The sequence below is a fragment of the Oncorhynchus kisutch genome, unplaced genomic scaffold (genome assembly GCF_002021735.2).
Source record: "Oncorhynchus kisutch isolate 150728-3 unplaced genomic scaffold, Okis_V2 Okis03b-Okis08b_hom, whole genome shotgun sequence".
In the NCBI taxonomy this organism is placed as follows: domain Eukaryota; kingdom Metazoa; phylum Chordata; class Actinopteri; order Salmoniformes; family Salmonidae; genus Oncorhynchus; species Oncorhynchus kisutch.
Genome location: NW_022261980.1, coordinates 10,942,589 through 10,961,567, shown reverse-complemented (window position 1 = coordinate 10,961,567; position 18,979 = coordinate 10,942,589). Strand labels below are relative to the sequence as shown.

Sequence of the window (18,979 nt, the reverse complement as noted above, 5' to 3'; positions counted from 1 at the left end):
CCAGTCAGTGGCGGTAAGGTCCTACTTATTCCTTTGCCACCCGGCATAAACCACCAATGAGGCAGAGAAGAAGGATGATGAAAATGCAGGAAGTAATTAATTAGCTAAGGAGAGTCAGTCAAGAAAACTGATGTACTTTCAAGGCTACGGTAAGCATTAACACGCATATTGTCAAATATTCCAACACCATAGACTAATACACGAATCATGCATACATGTGTTTATTACAGTGTTTAGTTTTGTTAGTTTGTTGAAATGTCATCTCAAGCACTTCGAAGTTCCGTGTCAGCATCATCGCTACCACACCGCTAGCCAGCTAACGTTAACTTGTTGTGCAATGATTTGTGATTATTACTTGCTTTTGAACTTGTCTTCTCATATTTTAGCTTCGGATATTGAACAGCTAACCACTTATGTTACCACGAGGTCAGACAGGTTTTGTTGTTTACAGATATTGACATACTATCTGAAATATTAGCTTGCATGAGGAACTGAGATTCCCCCGCCTATTGTGCCCCTGACCTGACAAGCTAGCAACCCAGATTGCTGGTTTCTAAGCTCGCAAGATAATTTCTAGCCCTATATAGGTAAATTACTGTAGTTTCAGACTGTAACCACCATGTCAATTGGCTAACGCAAAAGGCATTGAATTGAGGATGTTCGCTAGGTGTTGTCTCCTTTGTGGCATGTCCGTACCTTTGGTCCCCTGAGTCATGTACAGTCATTATGAAGTTTCTTATCTCGGGCTGATCTGAGAACAGAGCTCAGGAGACAGTTGAGTCCAAGTGGAACTGATGACACACATTTCAAGAAGGAAACATTCCAACCGTCTGAGAGAGAAACATAGCCCAGTGATTTCCACAGAAGGCATATTTTTCAGTGTAATTAAACACTTTGTGAATACTTGTGGAGGGGTAATGGTTCGTATCTCTCTTTCTCCACGTTTCTCTCCGCACTGTGTAGATGTCCTGCTTTGAGAGTGATAAGAGCAGCCTGGAGAATGATGAAGCGTGTTGTGGTGGGGCGGCCGCGTCACAGCTGTCCAACTGTGCGCTGGCCATGCTGGAGAAAGAGAGCAGCGACTCTGCGCTGAGCCCCACGGAGAGTACCCCCACCAGCCTACAGGGCGGCGCCCCACTGCAAGGCTACGACGTGGAGTTCGACCCTCCGCTGGAGAGCAAGTACGAGTGCCCCATCTGCCTCATGGCCCTGAGGGCAGCCGTGCAGACGCCGTGCGGCCATCGCTTCTGCCGTAGCTGCATTGAGAAGTCCATCCGGTAAGCCTCCCCGGTACCCATACTTACAGGATAATGATACATTTACATGTTAGTTATCTAACTTTCTGTATCCTGCTTTGGGAAAATACCCTCCAGGATTTAAATAACAATATTTGCTTATTCCTTTAAATCAAATCAAATCAAATTTATTTATATAGCCCTTCGTACATCAGCTGATATCTCAAAGTGCTGTACAGAAACCCAGCCTAAAACCCCAAACAGCAAGCAATGCAGGTGGAGAAGCACGGTGGCTAGGAAAAACTCCCTAGAAAGGCCAATACCTAGGAAGAAACCTAGAGAGGAACCAGGCTATGTGGGGTGGCCAGTCCTCTTCTGGCTGTGCCGGGTGGAGATTATAACAGAACATGGTCAAGATGTTCAATGTTCATAAATGACCAGCATGGTCGAATAATAATAAGGCAGAACAGTTGAAACTAGAGCAGCAGCACAGTCAGGTGGAAGTTGAAACTGGAGCAGCAGCATGGCCAGGTAGACTGGGGACAGCAAGGAGTCATCATGTCAGGTAGTCCTGGGGCATGGTCCTAGGGCTCAGGTCAGTTGAAACTGGAACAGCAGCATGGCCAGGTGGACTGGGGACAGCAAGGAGTCATCATGTCAGGTAGTCCTGGGGCATGGTCCTAGGGCTCAGGTCCTCCGAGAGAGAGAAAGAAAGAGAGAAGGAGAGAATTAGAGAACGCACACTTAGATTCACACAGGACACCGAATAGGACAGGAGAAGTACTCCAGATATAACAAACTGACCCCAGCCCCCCGACACATAAACTACTGCAGCATAAATACTGGAGGCTGAGACAGGAGGGGTCAGGAGACACTGTGGCCCCATCCGAGGACACCCCCGGACAGGGCCAAACAGGAAGGATACCCCTTTACCCCTGCACCCACAATTATCTCTGCATGTTTATTGTCAACATTCAAGTTGTTGAGGACAGAGAACTGAACTACGGGGCGTTTTATAATCACAGCTCCTCTAATGAGAGACGCAGGGGTTAAAGGTCATTTATTTCATGAATCAACCATACTATTACAGCGGTACAACATCCATGTCAATGTGCCGGGGTTAGCCAATGGTTATCTGTCGCCACGCTGCATTTCTGTCATAGGGATGACGCATGAGGTTTATTTTGGGTTAAAAAAAACTAACCCTGCAGGTCACAGGAACATCTAAAACGAGAGAGTATGTAGAAATAACAATAGACCTATTTTCATATAAATGCCCTTTTTCTGGCCCTCGTATCGATTTTGACAATCAAATCGGTCATGGAAAGATCTGTGTGGCCCTCCATAGAGTTTCAAAATCCCCATGTGGCGCTGGAGCCAGATGTTTTTGCGCCAGTCTGAGATGGACTCAAGTTTTTGCTTTGACTCCTGGAGAGGTCATAGTCGTGTGCCTGTAAATATTCAACTCTATAATCATTTTTGTCGGCCACCAGATAAGATGGGCAATGCAGGTGATTCAATAATTGCAGAACATCTCTATACATCATATAGCAGTGCATTACAACAGCCACGTGACATTTTTATTTATTTTATTTCACCTTTATTTAACCAGGTAGGCAAGTTGAGAACAAGTTCTCATTTACAATTGCGACCTGGCCAAGATAAAGCAAAGCAGTTCGACAGATACAACGACACAGAGTTACACATGGAGTAAAACAAACATACAGTCAATAATACAGTATAAACAAGTCTATATACAATGTGAGCAAATGAGGTGAGAAGGGAGGTAAAGGCCATGATGGCAAAGTAAATACAATATAGCAAGTAAAATACTGGAATGGTAGTTTTGCAATGGAAGAATGTGCAAAGTAGAAATAAAAATAATGGGGTGCAAAGGAGCAAAATTAATTAAATACAGTTGGGAAAGAGGTAGTTGTTTGGGCTTAATTATAGGTGGGCTATGTACATATGCAGTAATCTGTGAGCTGCTCTGACAGTTGGTGCTTAAAGCTAGTGAGGGAGATAAGTGTTTCCAGTTTCAGAGATTTTTGTAGTTCGTTCCAGTCATTGGCAGCAGAGAACTGGAAGGAGAGGCGGCCAAAGAAATAATTGGTTTTGGGGGTGACTAGAGAGATATACCTGCTGGAGCGTGTGCTACAGGTGGGAGATGCTATGGTGACCAGCGAGCTGAGATAAGGGGGGACTTTACCTAGCAGGGTCTTGTAGATGATATAACAGTTGGGATTATCAATGACTGTCAATCATTCACTGATTTGGTGGGCAATGACAGCCTCTTGGGTTACTGACTTACTGGATAAATGATTGGTCATATTCTGGACTATTTGCTCTGTCACTACCTTCACTTCCCCACAATTACAGTACCAAGCTACCATCGTTATTGCAGCACTGTTGTGATGTTTGTATTCTGGGTTTTTCATTGGTGCTCTTTTCTGAATTTGCTGAATGACACGTATTTGTGTGTCCCTTTTCACGAGATGATGATGATGAATACATGGACAGTTTTTTTCAAATGAATAAGTCCTCAAAAGATAATGGTTGTAAGTGATCTCAAAAAGGAGCCTTCTCATTGGACAAGTTCAGGTAGTAGGGCCTACCTCCATTTTAAAATGGTTTCTCCTGTTGATTAATGAATGAAACCCTGGTCCCAAGCATCATACTGAACTCTTTCTTTCTTTCCCCCCCAGTGATACAGGGCAGAGGTGTCCAGTGGATAACGAGGTACTACGGGAAGACCAGCTGTTTCCAGATAACTTTGCCAAGCGGGAGATCCTCTCCCTAACGGTGCGCTGCACCAACGTAGGCTGCACTGACAAAATGGAGCTTCGCCGCCTGGATGTAGGCATCCTTCTCCGCAGACAATGGCTGACACCTTAGTTCATATCACTTCAACCGTGTTGCCATGTTGAAACCAAATGATTAGCTCACTCTGCCATCTCACCCTGCCAGGGCCATGTTACGAAATGTGAGTTTGCCACCGTGCCTTGTCCGCTGTGCCAGGACGCGGTGTGGAAGAGCCAGCTGGAGATGCACCAAAGCCAACACTGCCAGCGGAGACCTGTGTCCTGTCCCGACTGTGTAGAGAGCTTTGTTTATGAGGACAGCAAGGTAAGCATCACCAACTTATTCATGCTGAGGGCACTATCCTGAATAAAGATTGATTGGATTGACTACCGGGTGCACCGCCTCAGTTAGCTTAGCTAGCAGCACAGCAGAAGAAAACGTGACCATAAGTCTCAGTCAGTAAGAAACTGTGTTCGTTCTCCATTTGAGCTCCCCTTTAATGTTCACTGAAAAAAGTGGATAGACTGTTATTTCTGAAGCTGGTCATGTGACAGACAGCCTTTTGAACATTGTTTTTGTTGTGTCCTCAGATTCATGAGTCGCTGTGTCCCTTTGCCAACGTGGTGTGTCAGTACTGCGGTATGGAGCTCATCAGAGACCAGGTGGGGATGGAGACCTGATGGCTGCCGTTTTAGATTTAGCTGATTACTAAACCTATGAGATGATGGTGTAGAGCAGTAGTCCTGATTACTAAACCTATGAGATGATGGTGTAGAGCAGTAGTCCTGATTACTAAACCTATGAGATGATGGTGTAGAGCAGTAGTCCTGATTACTAAACCTATGAGATGATGGTGTAGAGCAGTAGTCCTGATTACTAAACCTATGAGATGATGATGTAGAGCAGTAGTCCTGATTACTAAACCTATGAGATGATGGTGTAGAGCAGTAGTCCTGATTACTAAACCTATGAGATGATGGTGTAGAGCAGTAGTCCTGATTACTAAACCTATGAGATGATGGTGTAGAGCAGTAGTCCTGATTACTAAACCTATGAGATGATGGTGTAGAGCAGTAGTCCTGATTACTAAACCTATGAGATGATGGTGTAGAGCAGTAGTCCTGATTACTAAACCTATGAGATGATGGTGTAGAGCAGTAGTCCTGATTACTAAACCTATGAGATGATGATGGTGGTGTAGAGCAGTAGTCCTGATTACTAAACCTATGAGATGATGATGGTGGTGTAGAGCAGTAGTCCTGATTACTAAACCTATGAGATGATGGTGTAGAGCAGTAGTCCTGATTACTAAACCTATGAGATGATGATGGTGGTGTAGAGCAGTAGTCCTGATTACTAAACCTATGAGATGATGATGGAGGTGTAGAGCAGTAGTCCTGATTACTAAACCTATGAGATGATGATGGAGGTGTAGAGCAGTAGTCCTGATTACTAAACCTATGAGATGATGATGGTGGTGTAGAGCAGTAGTCCTGATTACTAAACCTATGAGATGATGATGGTGTAGAGCAGTAGTCCTGATTACTAAACCTATGAGATGATGATGGTGGTGTAGAGCAGTAGTCCTGATTACTAAACCTATGAGATGATGGTGTAGAGCAGTAGTCCTGATTACTAAACCTATGAGATGATGATGGTGGTGTAGAGCAGTAGTCCTGATTACTAAACCTATGAGATGATGATGGTGGTGTAGAGCAGTAGTCCTGATTACTAAACCTATGAGATGATGATGGTGGTGTAGAGCAGTAGTCCTGATTACTAAACCTATGAGATGATGGTGTAGAGCAGTAGTCCTGATTACTAAACCTATGAGATGATGATGGTGGTGTAGAGCAGTAGTCCTGATTACTAAACCTATGAGATGATGATGGTGGTGTAGAGCAGTAGTCCTGATTACTAAACCTATGAGATGATGGTGTAGAGCAGTAGTCCTGATTACTAAACCTATGAGATGATGATGGTGGTGTAGAGCAGTAGTCCTGAATACTAAACCTATGAGATGATGGTGTAGAGCAGTAGTCCTGATTACTAAACCTATGAGATGATGATGGTGGTGTAGAGCAGTAGTCCTGATTACTAAACCTATGAGATGATGATGGAGGTGTAGAGCAGTAGTCCTGATTACTAAACCTATGAGATGATGGTGTAGAGCAGTAGTCCTGATTACTAAACCTATGAGATGATGGTGTAGAGCAGTAGTCCTGATTACTAAACCTATGAGATGATGATGGTGGTGTAGAGCAGTAGTCCTGATTACTAAACCTATGAGATGATGATGGAGGTGTAGAGCAGTAGTCCTGATTACTAAACCTATGAGATGATGATGGTGGTGTAGAGCAGTAGTCCTGATTACTAAACCTATGAGATGATGATGGAGGTGTAGAGCAGTAGTCCTGATTACTAAACCTATGAGATGATGATGATGGTGGTGTAGAGCAGTAGTCCTGATTACTAAACCTATGAGATGATGATGGTGGTGTAGAGCAGTAGTCCTGATTACTAAACCTATGAGATGATGATGGAGGTGTAGAGCAGTAGTCCTGATTACTAAACCTATGAGATGATGATGGAGGTGTAGAGCAGTAGTCCTGATTACTAAACCTATGAGATGATGATGGAGGTGTAGAGCAGTAGTCCTGATTACTAAACCTATGAGATGATGATGGTGGTGTAGAGCAGTAGTCCTGATTACTAAACCTATGAGATGATGGTGTAGAGCAGTAGTCCTGATTACTAAACCTATGAGATGATGGTGTAGAGCAGTAGTCCTGATTACTAAACCTATGAGATGATGGTGTAGAGCAGTAGTCCTGATTACTAAACCTATGAGATGATGGTGTAGAGCAGTAGTCCTGATTACTAAACCTATGAGATGATGATGGTGGTGTAGAGCAGTAGTCCTGATTACTAAACCTATGAGATGATGATGGAGGTGTAGAGCAGTAGTCCTGATTACTAAACCTATGAGATGATGATGGAGGTGTAGAGCAGTAGTCCTGATTACTAAACCTATGAGATGATGATGGAGGTGTAGAGCAGTAGTCCTGATTACTAAACCTATGAGATGATGATGGAGGTGTAGAGCAGTAGTCCTGATTACTAAACCTATGAGATGATGATGGAGGTGTAGAGCAGTAGTCCTGATTACTAAACCTATGAGATGATGATGGAGGTGTAGAGCAGTAGTCCTGATTACTAAACCTATGAGATGATGATGGAGGTGTAGAGCAGTAGTCCTGATTACTAAACCTATGAGATGATGATGGAGGTGTAGAGCAGTAGTCCTGATTACTAAACCTATGAGATGATGATGGAGGTGTAGAGCAGTAGTCCTGATTACTAAACCTATGAGATGATGATGGAGGTGTAGAGCAGTAGTCCTGATTACTAAACCTATGAGATGATGATGGAGGTGTAGAGCAGTAGTCCTGATTACTAAACCTATGAGATGATGATGATGGTGTAGAGCAGTAGTCCTGATTACTAAACCTATGAGATGATGATGGTGGTGGTGTAGAGCAGTAGTCCTGATTACTAAACCTATGAGATGATGATGGTGGTGGTGTAGAGCAGTAGTCCTGATTACTAAACCTATGAGATGATGATGGTGGTGGTGGTGTAGAGCAGTAGTCCTGATTACTAAACCTATGAGATGATGATGGAGGTGTAGAGCAGTAGTCCTGATTACTAAACCTATGAGATGATGATGGAGGTGTAGAGCAGTAGTCCTGATTACTAAACCTATGAGATGATGATGGTGGTGGTGGTGTAGAGCAGTAGTCCTGATTACTAAACCTATGAGATGATGATGGAGGTGTAGAGCAGTAGTCCTGATTACTAAACCTATGAGATGATGATGGAGGTGTAGAGCAGTAGTCCTGATTACTAAACCTATGAGATGATGATGGAGGTGTAGAGCAGTAGTCCTGATTACTAAACCTATGAGATGATGATGGAGGTGTAGAGCAGTAGTCCTGATTACTAAACCTATGAGATGATGATGGAGGTGTAGAGCAGTAGTCCTGATTACTAAACCTATGAGATGATGATGGAGGTGTAGAGCAGTAGTCCTGATTACTAAACCTATGAGATGATGATGGAGGTGTAGAGCAGTAGTCCTGATTACTAAACCTATGAGATGATGATGGAGGTGTAGAGCAGTAGTCCTGATTACTAAACCTATGAGATGATGATGGAGGTGTAGAGCAGTAGTCCTGATTACTAAACCTATGAGATGATGATGGAGGTGTAGAGCAGTAGTCCTGATTACTAAACCTATGAGATGATGATGGAGGTGTAGAGCAGTAGTCCTGATTACTAAACCTATGAGATGATGATGGAGGTGTAGAGCAGTAGTCCTGATTACTAAACCTATGAGATGATGATGGTGTAGAGCAGTAGTCCTGATTACTAAACCTATGAGATGATGATGGTGGTGGTGTAGAGCAGTAGTCCTGATTACTAAACCTATGAGATGATGATGGTGGTGGTGTAGAGCAGTAGTCCTGATTACTAAACCTATGAGATGATGATGGTGGTGGTGGTGTAGAGCAGTAGTCCTGATTACTAAACCTATGAGATGATGGTGTAGAGCAGTAGTCCTGATTACTAAACCTATGAGATGATGGTGTAGAGCAGTAGTCCTGATTACTAAACCTATGAGATGATGATGGTGTAGAGCAGTAGTCCTGATTACTAAACCTATGAGATGATGGTGTAGAGCAGTAGTCCTGATTACTAAACCTATGAGATGATGATGGAGGTGTAGAGCAGTAGTCCTGATTACTAAACCTATGAGATGATGGTGTAGAGCAGTAGTCCTGATTACTAAACCTATGAGATGATGGTGTAGAGCAGTAGTCCTGATTACTAAACCTATGAGATGATGATGGTGGTGTAGAGCAGTAGTCCTGATTACTAAACCTATGAGATGATGATGGAGGTGTAGAGCAGTAGTCCTGATTACTAAACCTATGAGATGATGATGGTGGTGTAGAGCAGTAGTCCTGATTACTAAACCTATGAGATGATGATGGAGGTGTAGAGCAGTAGTCCTGATTACTAAACCTATGAGATGATGATGATGGTGGTGTAGAGCAGTAGTCCTGATTACTAAACCTATGAGATGATGATGGTGGTGTAGAGCAGTAGTCCTGATTACTAAACCTATGAGATGATGATGGAGGTGTAGAGCAGTAGTCCTGATTACTAAACCTATGAGATGATGATGGAGGTGTAGAGCAGTAGTCCTGATTACTAAACCTATGAGATGATGATGGAGGTGTAGAGCAGTAGTCCTGATTACTAAACCTATGAGATGATGATGGTGGTGTAGAGCAGTAGTCCTGATTACTAAACCTATGAGATGATGGTGTAGAGCAGTAGTCCTGATTACTAAACCTATGAGATGATGGTGTAGAGCAGTAGTCCTGATTACTAAACCTATGAGATGATGGTGTAGAGCAGTAGTCCTGATTACTAAACCTATGAGATGATGATGGTGGTGTAGAGCAGTAGTCCTGATTACTAAACCTATGAGATGATGATGGAGGTGTAGAGCAGTAGTCCTGATTACTAAACCTATGAGATGATGATGGAGGTGTAGAGCAGTAGTCCTGATTACTAAACCTATGAGATGATGATGGAGGTGTAGAGCAGTAGTCCTGATTACTAAACCTATGAGATGATGATGGTGTAGAGCAGTAGTCCTGATTACTAAACCTATGAGATGATGATGGAGGTGTAGAGCAGTAGTCCTGATTACTAAACCTATGAGATGATGATGGAGGTGTAGAGCAGTAGTCCTGATTACTAAACCTATGAGATGATGATGGAGGTGTAGAGCAGTAGTCCTGATTACTAAACCTATGAGATGATGATGGTGTAGAGCAGTAGTCCTGATTACTAAACCTATGAGATGATGATGGAGGTGTAGAGCAGTAGTCCTGATTACTAAACCTATGAGATGATGATGGAGGTGTAGAGCAGTAGTCCTGATTACTAAACCTATGAGATGATGATGGAGGTGTAGAGCAGTAGTCCTGATTACTAAACCTATGAGATGATGATGATGGTGTAGAGCAGTAGTCCTGATTACTAAACCTATGAGATGATGATGGTGGTGGTGTAGAGCAGTAGTCCTGATTACTAAACCTATGAGATGATGATGGTGGTGGTGTAGAGCAGTAGTCCTGATTACTAAACCTATGAGATGATGATGGTGGTGGTGGTGTAGAGCAGTAGTCCTGATTACTAAACCTATGAGATGATGATGGAGGTGTAGAGCAGTAGTCCTGATTACTAAACCTATGAGATGATGATGGAGGTGTAGAGCAGTAGTCCTGATTACTAAACCTATGAGATGATGATGGAGGTGTAGAGCAGTAGTCCTGATTACTAAACCTATGAGATGATGATGGAGGTGTAGAGCAGTAGTCCTGATTACTAAACCTATGAGATGATGATGGAGGTGTAGAGCAGTAGTCCTGATTACTAAACCTATGAGATGATGATGGAGGTGTAGAGCAGTAGTCCTGATTACTAAACCTATGAGATGATGATGGAGGTGTAGAGCAGTAGTCCTGATTACTAAACCTATGAGATGATGATGGAGGTGTAGAGCAGTAGTCCTGATTACTAAACCTATGAGATGATGATGGAGGTGTAGAGCAGTAGTCCTGATTACTAAACCTATGAGATGATGATGGAGGTGTAGAGCAGTAGTCCTGATTACTAAACCTATGAGATGATGATGGAGGTGTAGAGCAGTAGTCCTGATTACTAAACCTATGAGATGATGATGGAGGTGTAGAGCAGTAGTCCTGATTACTAAACCTATGAGATGATGATGGAGGTGTAGAGCAGTAGTCCTGATTACTAAACCTATGAGATGATGATGGAGGTGTAGAGCAGTAGTCCTGATTACTAAACCTATGAGATGATGATGGTGTAGAGCAGTAGTCCTGATTACTAAACCTATGAGATGATGATGGTGGTGGTGTAGAGCAGTAGTCCTGATTACTAAACCTATGAGATGATGATGGTGGTGGTGTAGAGCAGTAGTCCTGATTACTAAACCTATGAGATGATGATGGTGGTGGTGGTGTAGAGCAGTAGTCCTGATTACTAAACCTATGAGATGATGGTGTAGAGCAGTAGTCCTGATTACTAAACCTATGAGATGATGGTGTAGAGCAGTAGTCCTGATTACTAAACCTATGAGATGATGATGGTGTAGAGCAGTAGTCCTGATTACTAAACCTATGAGATGATGGTGTAGAGCAGTAGTCCTGATTACTAAACCTATGAGATGATGATGGTGGTGTAGAGCAGTAGTCCTGATTACTAAACCTAGGAGATGATGATGGTGTCGAGCAATAGTCCTGATTACTAAACCTATGAGATGATGGTGGTGTAGAGCAGTAGTCCTGATTACTAAACCTATGAAATGATGATGGTGTAAAGCAGGAGTCTCCAACGTGTGGCTCACGGGCAGATTTTGGTCCAGTTCACATCTGCTTGCGGCCCACACAAACCTATGTTTAACTCAATCTTTCATGAATGATATTGGACTGCTAAACTTTGCTGGGCGGCAATGGACCGCAATGCTAGCCCTTGGACACAGATAGGTTGCCTACCTTTCCTCTGGAAAAAGTATCTCTTTGTAACAAGCTTCTACACAGGTCAAGCGATGTAGGATCTGACTCGGTGGTGTTTTTGTTTCAGTTGGAATCTCACTATGACACAGACTGTCCGAAGGCTCCGATTGCCTGTACCTTCAGCACTTTTGGATGTCGAGAGATGGTAGGTCACTGAGTTAGAGTCAACCTCAACACTTTCTGAGTCATTTACCACCTATGTTCTGTGACTACTTTGCCTTGTCAAAAACAAACCCCATTACCCAAGGCCGAGATAGCAAAGATCCACTTCTCGTGGCCTCTGGCAGGACTAGGTAGAGTTTCCACATCTACTCCCGTCCAGCCGATACTTTCAGGTCTAACAAAGAGGGTTTTTAAACCGGACAAGGCTTCCACTTACCACCTTGGTTCAACACAGTGGCTCTTTTTTCAAGTCTTTATGTGCTATTCCAGATGCAGCGCAATGACCTGGCGCAGCACATGCAGGAGTTCACTCAGATGCACATGCGCTGCATGGCTGAGTACCTGCACAGGCACAGCCTTACCGGGTACACCCAGCCACCTTCTTCTGAGGACCGAGGGGCTGCCGCCGCAGAGCTGGGGGCACACCCAGGAGCTAGCAGCAGTGGCGCCCCCTGCCAGTGCTGCGGGGAACTGCAGACCATGCGGGAGACCACCCAGCAGCTGGAGGGACGACTAGTACGGCAGGACCACCAGCTACGTGAGCTGAGCATTCAGGTGGAACAGATAACAAATTCGTTCTCTCATTTGTGACGTTGAATTCACTTGTTTGAATGAAAAACGTCTACAACTAAACAACCATTTTGTTTTCTATTATCATTATTCCCCCAGGCGGGGCTGGTGGCGGAGCTCCGTCGCAAGGTCACCTCGCTGGAGGAGAACCTAAAGGAGCTGGAGGCCAAGCAGTGCCAGGGTGTGTACGTGTGGCCCTTGGAGGGCTTCTCGGGCTACCTACGTACCCAGGCTGCCGGACAGCCTGTTGTGGTGCATAGCCCGGGCTTCTACACGGGCCGGCCGGGCTACAAGCTGTGTCTGCGCCTCCACCTCCAAACGCCCTCGGCACAGCGCTGCTCCAACTACATCTCACTGTTCGTTCACACCATGCAGGGTGAATTTGATGGGCAGCTGTCGTGGCCCTTCCAAGGCACCATCCGGCTGGCCGTGCTGGACCAGGGGCCTGAGGGCCAGCACCATGTGGAGGTGATGGAGACCAAGCCCGACCTGCAGGCATTCCAGAGGCCCACCATCCAGAGGAACCCCAAGGGCTTTGGCTACGTCACCTTTCTGCACTTGATGGAGCTACCACAGCGGGGGTTTGTGCACGACGACACGCTGCTGGTGCGCTGCGAGGTGACGCCGCGCTTCGACACTGCCCTAAGGCGCGAGGGAGCGGCCTTGCAGCCCAGAGGGCCCGAGGCCTCGCTGTGAGGACACTTTTAACGTTCCAAGTGACGAGGTCAATCGCCACCAACGTTATCAGTACAAAGTATCAGTTTGCCATTTCCCTGAGTTGTTGTATCACACAGGATCATTGCATTGGGTTCAGTCATGACCAACATCATGGGAAAGTGTACGGCTCAGTTGTGGGTTTTATCTCCAACTCCAAAAGGCTTTTCTTTGCTGTAGCTGTTGAGTGATGGACTGGATGTTGGTGGCGATGAACACCAAGGTTTCCTGCAACAAGTCGAGAGCTTGGGGCTGTATGGGTTTTATCTGCATTTTTGTCAAAATTGAGTTATTGACATTAGCCTTATTCTGTTCAATGTTCTCTACCTATATATTCCTCTAAATACCCCCAATTCATGTTAAGTTCAAAAGAATATAAGATCAACAAAAAAAATGGCTGACACCATTTAAACCAATGAGGGTTCAGAACTTTAAAGCCGATCTCACAATCATCTATTTGCAGACAGAACGTTCTAGTCCCAAGCTCTGTGTTCCATCACTGATCCAGCAATGTGTCGCAGGCTACTGTACTGCTCTACATAGATAGGATTTCAAAATGTCTTATGGTGCCTACATTAGGTTGTAATAAACATGACTTTGGTTTCAGTGCATCGTTCTTTGTGACAGCTTTGTAGTGGAGACCGACAAAGTCTCGTTAATTATCATAACATGCTATTACAGTTTATGATATTTATGTCAAGCTCAAAGTCATGTTTATTACAACTTTATGTTGGCATAAAAGAAGCAAATTCAAATAAGATGTTAATAGAAGTGTATTTCTGTTGGAGATTAGGAAGGGGACAGAGAGTGATGTAGGACAGAGAGATACTCAATCAAATGAATCCCTTTTAGCGCTTTCTACAAAACACAGCGAGGGCAGGGGCAGGACCATCTGTAGGCAGGAGATGACCACACGCAGAACTACCTATCAACTTATTGTACATCCTGGATGACGAGAGTTAGGATCACTGGCATTTCCCTGGTCTTCTGGTTGGAGGATCATACAGGGAAGATGGGGCAACGTCCTAACCTGGTCTTCTGGTTGGAGGATCATACAGGGAAGATGGGGCAACGTCCTAACCTGGTCTTCTGGTTGGAGGATCATACAGGAAAGATGGGGCAACGTCCTAACCTGGTCTTCTGGTTGGAGGATCATACAGGGAAGATGGGGCAACGTCCTAACCTGGTCTTCTGGTTGGAGGATCATACAGGGAAGATGGGGCAACGTCCTAACCTGGTCTTCTGGTTGGAGGATCATACAGGGAAGATGGGGCAACGTCCTATCTGGTCTTCTGGTTGGAGGATCATACAGGGAAGATGGGGCAACGTCCTAACCTGGTCTTCTGGTTGGAGGATCATACAGGAAAGATGGGGCAACGGTCCTAACCTGGTCTTCTGGTTGGAGGATCAAGATGGGGCAACGTCCTAACCTGGGTCTTAAGACCTTTTCCCAGACAAAAGAGCTGTGCATTAAGACGTCTTCTGGAGAAGAGATTTCCTGAACAATGGCTGTGCGTTAGGACATACAATAAGCAGTGACATATGAATGAGTTGGTATACACAGTGGTGTAAAGTACTTAAGTACTACTTGTGTTTTTCTTTTGGTGGTATCTGTACTTTACTATTTATATTTTTGACAACTTTTACTCCACTACATTTCTAAAGAAAATAATGTACATTTTACTCCATACATTTTCCCTGACACACAAATGTACTTGTTACATTTGGAAATGCTCAGGCAGGACAGCAATATGGGCTAATCATGCACCTATCTTTTTTTTTTTACCTTTTATTTTAACTGGGAAGAAATTGAGGCCTAGGTTTCTTTTCCAGATGTGCCCTGTAAAATACAATATAAATATACACATTATACACAATATATTACAATACAAAACGCAGTCATGTTAAGCACTATTAAAACATCACAAATCATTCAGAAAAAGTTACATTCCTCCACAAGTCCCCAATCAATACATTAAATTGCCTCAAACAGCACCAGAACATCAAAATGAAATGTATTTATATTTTTGGGGGCAATATGGTGCATTTAAGCTAAAATCAGATTTACCTAGTTCGGTGGAGACCCTAGGAACGTCGAGTAACGGGTTAGGCAACTCGGGTGTCTATACTTCAAAAGAAAAGTTCGATAAGACGGAAGTTTATGAAGCAGGACCTTGTAAACAAAAAGGTTGTGATGTAGAGACCTACGAGTCTTTAGCGAAGTCCAGACAACCTTTTGATACAGGATGCAGTGTTGTGATGAGTATCAAATCTGTCGCCCATAACAACGAAGGGCAACGTGGTAGATGGAATCCATAGCTTTAAGACTAGTAGCAACTGTATTTGGATAAATAATCACCATAATCAAGAACAGATAAAAAGGTTGACTGAATGATCTGCTTCCTACTGCTGAGAGAAAGGCCCCATCGCTTTCTGTAGAAAAAAAGACCGCTTAGCTTCTTAACCAGCTCATCTATGTTAATTTAAAACGTCAAATCCATATCAATCCAAATGCCTTATTGTTTATATGCCGGAACACGTTCGATTAGAGAACCATCTAATGAGTGAACATGTAGTTCATCTGAAACGTTCTTACGAGAGTTTAAAAACATGTATTTAGTTTTGTCCATATTAAGCACACGTTTTAAATCAGCTAGGGATTCCTACATAGCTATAAAATCGGACTAGTTTTGACACAGCCAGATCAATAGGGACGGCAGGTAGCCTAGTGGTTAGAGCGTTGGACTAGTAACTGGAAGGTTTCTAGATCGAATCCCTGAGCTGACAAGGTAAAAATCTGTTGTTCTGCCCTTGAACAAGGCAGTTAACCCACTGTTCCTAGGCCGTCATTGTAAAAAAGAATTTGTTCTTAACTGACTGGCCTAGTTAAATTTTAAAAAACTAGTCGGGGCAATAGTGTACATAATAGTATCATCCACATTGAAATGAAGTTAACAGATTGACCAATGGTGTTAATGTAAATAGTGAATAGAACAGGTCCCAAAATCAGGATTTGACAGTTTTTCAGAATTTACCCGGGTTCCCATTACAATCCCAAAGAGCAGTTGCATAATCCCATTTAGCCTTGCTGATTTGTCTTGCACAATAGTTCCTCAGTTGCTTAAAGCTTGCCGGGCCTGAGCCTGTGTTCCTGGTCTTGACCCAAGCATCGTCTCTTTTATAAATGACTTCTGATCATTCTGGAGTGTACCAGGCATTCCATCTACCTTTAACTCTTCATTTTTTTGAAGGGAGCATGATTATCCACAATAGTATTGAAGACATCTGCAAAAAGGCTGAAAGCTAAATCATGTTGATGGATAGCTTGATGAGGCTATGGAGCTATGGAGACATCCTCACTCACCAGAATGGATAACTTACTCTCATACGTTCAATCCCACTGGACTTTTGATTGTTTCTTGTGGAATAAGTTGAATATATTTGTGTGGACATATATGCCTTACTGTGTTGTTTTGCTTTGCCACATGTTGCAGTATGACATTAGTGCCGTGTTGCAAACAGGATGTAAGTTTTGGAATATTTTCTTATTCTGAACAGATTTCCTTCTTTTCACTCTGTCATTTAGGTTAGTATTGTTGCGTACCTACAATGTTGTTTTCTCCTATCACAGCCATTCAACTCTGTAACTGTTTTAAAGTCACCGTTGGCCTCATGGTGAAATCCCTGAGTGGTTTCCTTCCTCCCCAGCAGCTGAGTTAGGAACGACGCATGTATCTTGTATGTAATCCCACTTTGACATTATTGTGTGTAGGCCAGTGACAAAAACATCTCATTTTAATCCATTTTAAATTCAGGCTGTAACACAACAAAATGTGGAAAAAGTCACGGGGTGTGAATACTTTCTGAAGGTCCTGTATGTTGTCCTGTCTGAAATATGCTAGGCTGTAGCAGGATCTATGGGTGCCTTTCTCTGAGAAGGAATGAATGTCCAACATCAATGTCCAATGTCCAACAACATGGACACTTGCGCGATGTATGGTTGTCTCTACCTTCTTGCCCTTTGTGCTGTTGTCTGTGCCCAATAATGTTTGTACCATGTTTTGTGCTGCTACCATGTTGTGATGGTGCCATGTTGTGTTGCTACCATGTTGTCAATTTGTGTTGCTACCATACTGTGTTATGTTGTGTTGCTGCCGTGCTGTTGTCTTAGGTCTCTCTTTATGTAGTCTTGTCTCTCTTGTCATGATGTTTGTTTTGTCCTATATTTAGTATTTTTAATCACAGCACCCGTCACCGCAGGAAGCCTTTTGTCTTTTGGTAGGCCGTCATTGTAAATAAGAATTTGTTCTTAACTGACTTGCCAAGTTAAATAAAGGTTAAATAAATAAATCTAGCAAATGAGATTCATACTGAGTTGCAATGCACTAACCAAATAAAAGTGTATTTGTCACATGCTTTGTAAACAACAGATGTAGACTAAGAGTGAAATGCTTCCTGCCTGGTCCTTTACCAACACCGCAAAGATAAAGATAAAGGATTAAATAGAAATAGCAACATGAGGAATAAATACACGGTGAATAACAATAACATGGCTGTATACAGGAAGTAGAAACAAACATGGCTATATACAGGGAGTAGAAACAAACATGGCTATATACAGGAAGTAGAAACTAACATGGCTGTATACAGGAAGTAGAAACAAACATGGCTATATACAGGGAGTAGAAACTAACATGGCTGTATACAGGAAGTAGAAACAAACATGGCTATATACAGGGAGTAGAAACTAACATGGCTATATACAGGAAGTAGAAACAAACATGGCTATATACAGGGAGTAGAAACTAACATGGCTGTATACAGGAAGTAGAAACAAACATGGCTATATACAGGGAGTAGAAACTAACATGGCTATATACAGGAAGTAGAAACAAACATGGCTATATACAGGGAGTAGAAACTAACATGGCTGTATACAGGAAGTAGAAACAAACATGGCTATATACAGGAAGTAGAAACTAACATGGCTATATACAGGAAGTAGAAACAAACATGGCTATATACAGGGAGTAGAAACTAACATGGCTGTATACAGGAAGTAGAAACAAACATGGCTATATACAGGGAGTAGAAACTAACATGGCTGTATACAGGAAGTAGAAACAAACATGGCTATATACAGGAAGTAGAAACTAACATGGCTATATACAGGAAGTAGAAACAAACATGGCTATATACAGGAAGTAGAAACTAACATGGCTATATACAGGGAGTAGAAACTAACAGGGCTATATACAGGGAGTAGAAACTAACATGGCCATATACAGGGAGTAGAAACTAACATGGCTATATACAGGAAGTAGAAACAAACATGGCTATATACAGGAAGTAGAAACAAACATGGCTATATACAGGAAGTAGAAACAAACATGGCTATATACAGGGAGTAGAAACAAACATGGCTATATACAGGAAGTAGAAACAAACATGGCTATATACAGGGAGTAGAAACTAACATGGCCATATACAGGAAGTAGAAACAAACATGGCTATATACAGGAAGTAGAAACAAACATGGCTATATACAGGAAGTAGAAACAAACATGGCTATATACAGGAAGTAGAAACTAACATGGCTATATACAGGGAGTAGAAACTAACAGGGCTATATACAGGGAGTAGAAACTAACATGGCCATATACAGGGAGTAGAAACTAACATGGCTATATACAGGGAGTAGAAACTAACATGGCCATATACAGGAAGTAAAAACAAACATGGCTATATACAGGGAGTAGAAACTAACATGGCTATATACAGGAAGTAGAAACTAACATGGCTATATACAGGAAGTAG

The 18,979-nt window shown here is 43.0% G+C and overlaps 1 protein-coding gene across 1 annotated transcript; it reads left to right on the top strand.

The window, feature by feature from the left end:
• The first annotated feature begins 37 nt into the window (after positions 1–37).
• On the top strand, positions 38–17,532 carry LOC109877755 (TNF receptor-associated factor 6). The gene is made up of 8 exons (XM_020469954.2): positions 38–149; positions 964–1,277; positions 3,941–4,091; positions 4,203–4,361; positions 4,628–4,699; positions 11,784–11,861; positions 12,149–12,433; positions 12,548–17,532. Exons 2-8 carry the CDS (start codon positions 964–966, stop codon positions 13,142–13,144), a joined length of 1,656 nt encoding a protein of 551 aa, XP_020325543.2. The 5' UTR covers positions 38–149; the 3' UTR covers positions 13,145–17,532.
• Positions 17,533–18,979: the final 1,447 nt, after the last annotated feature.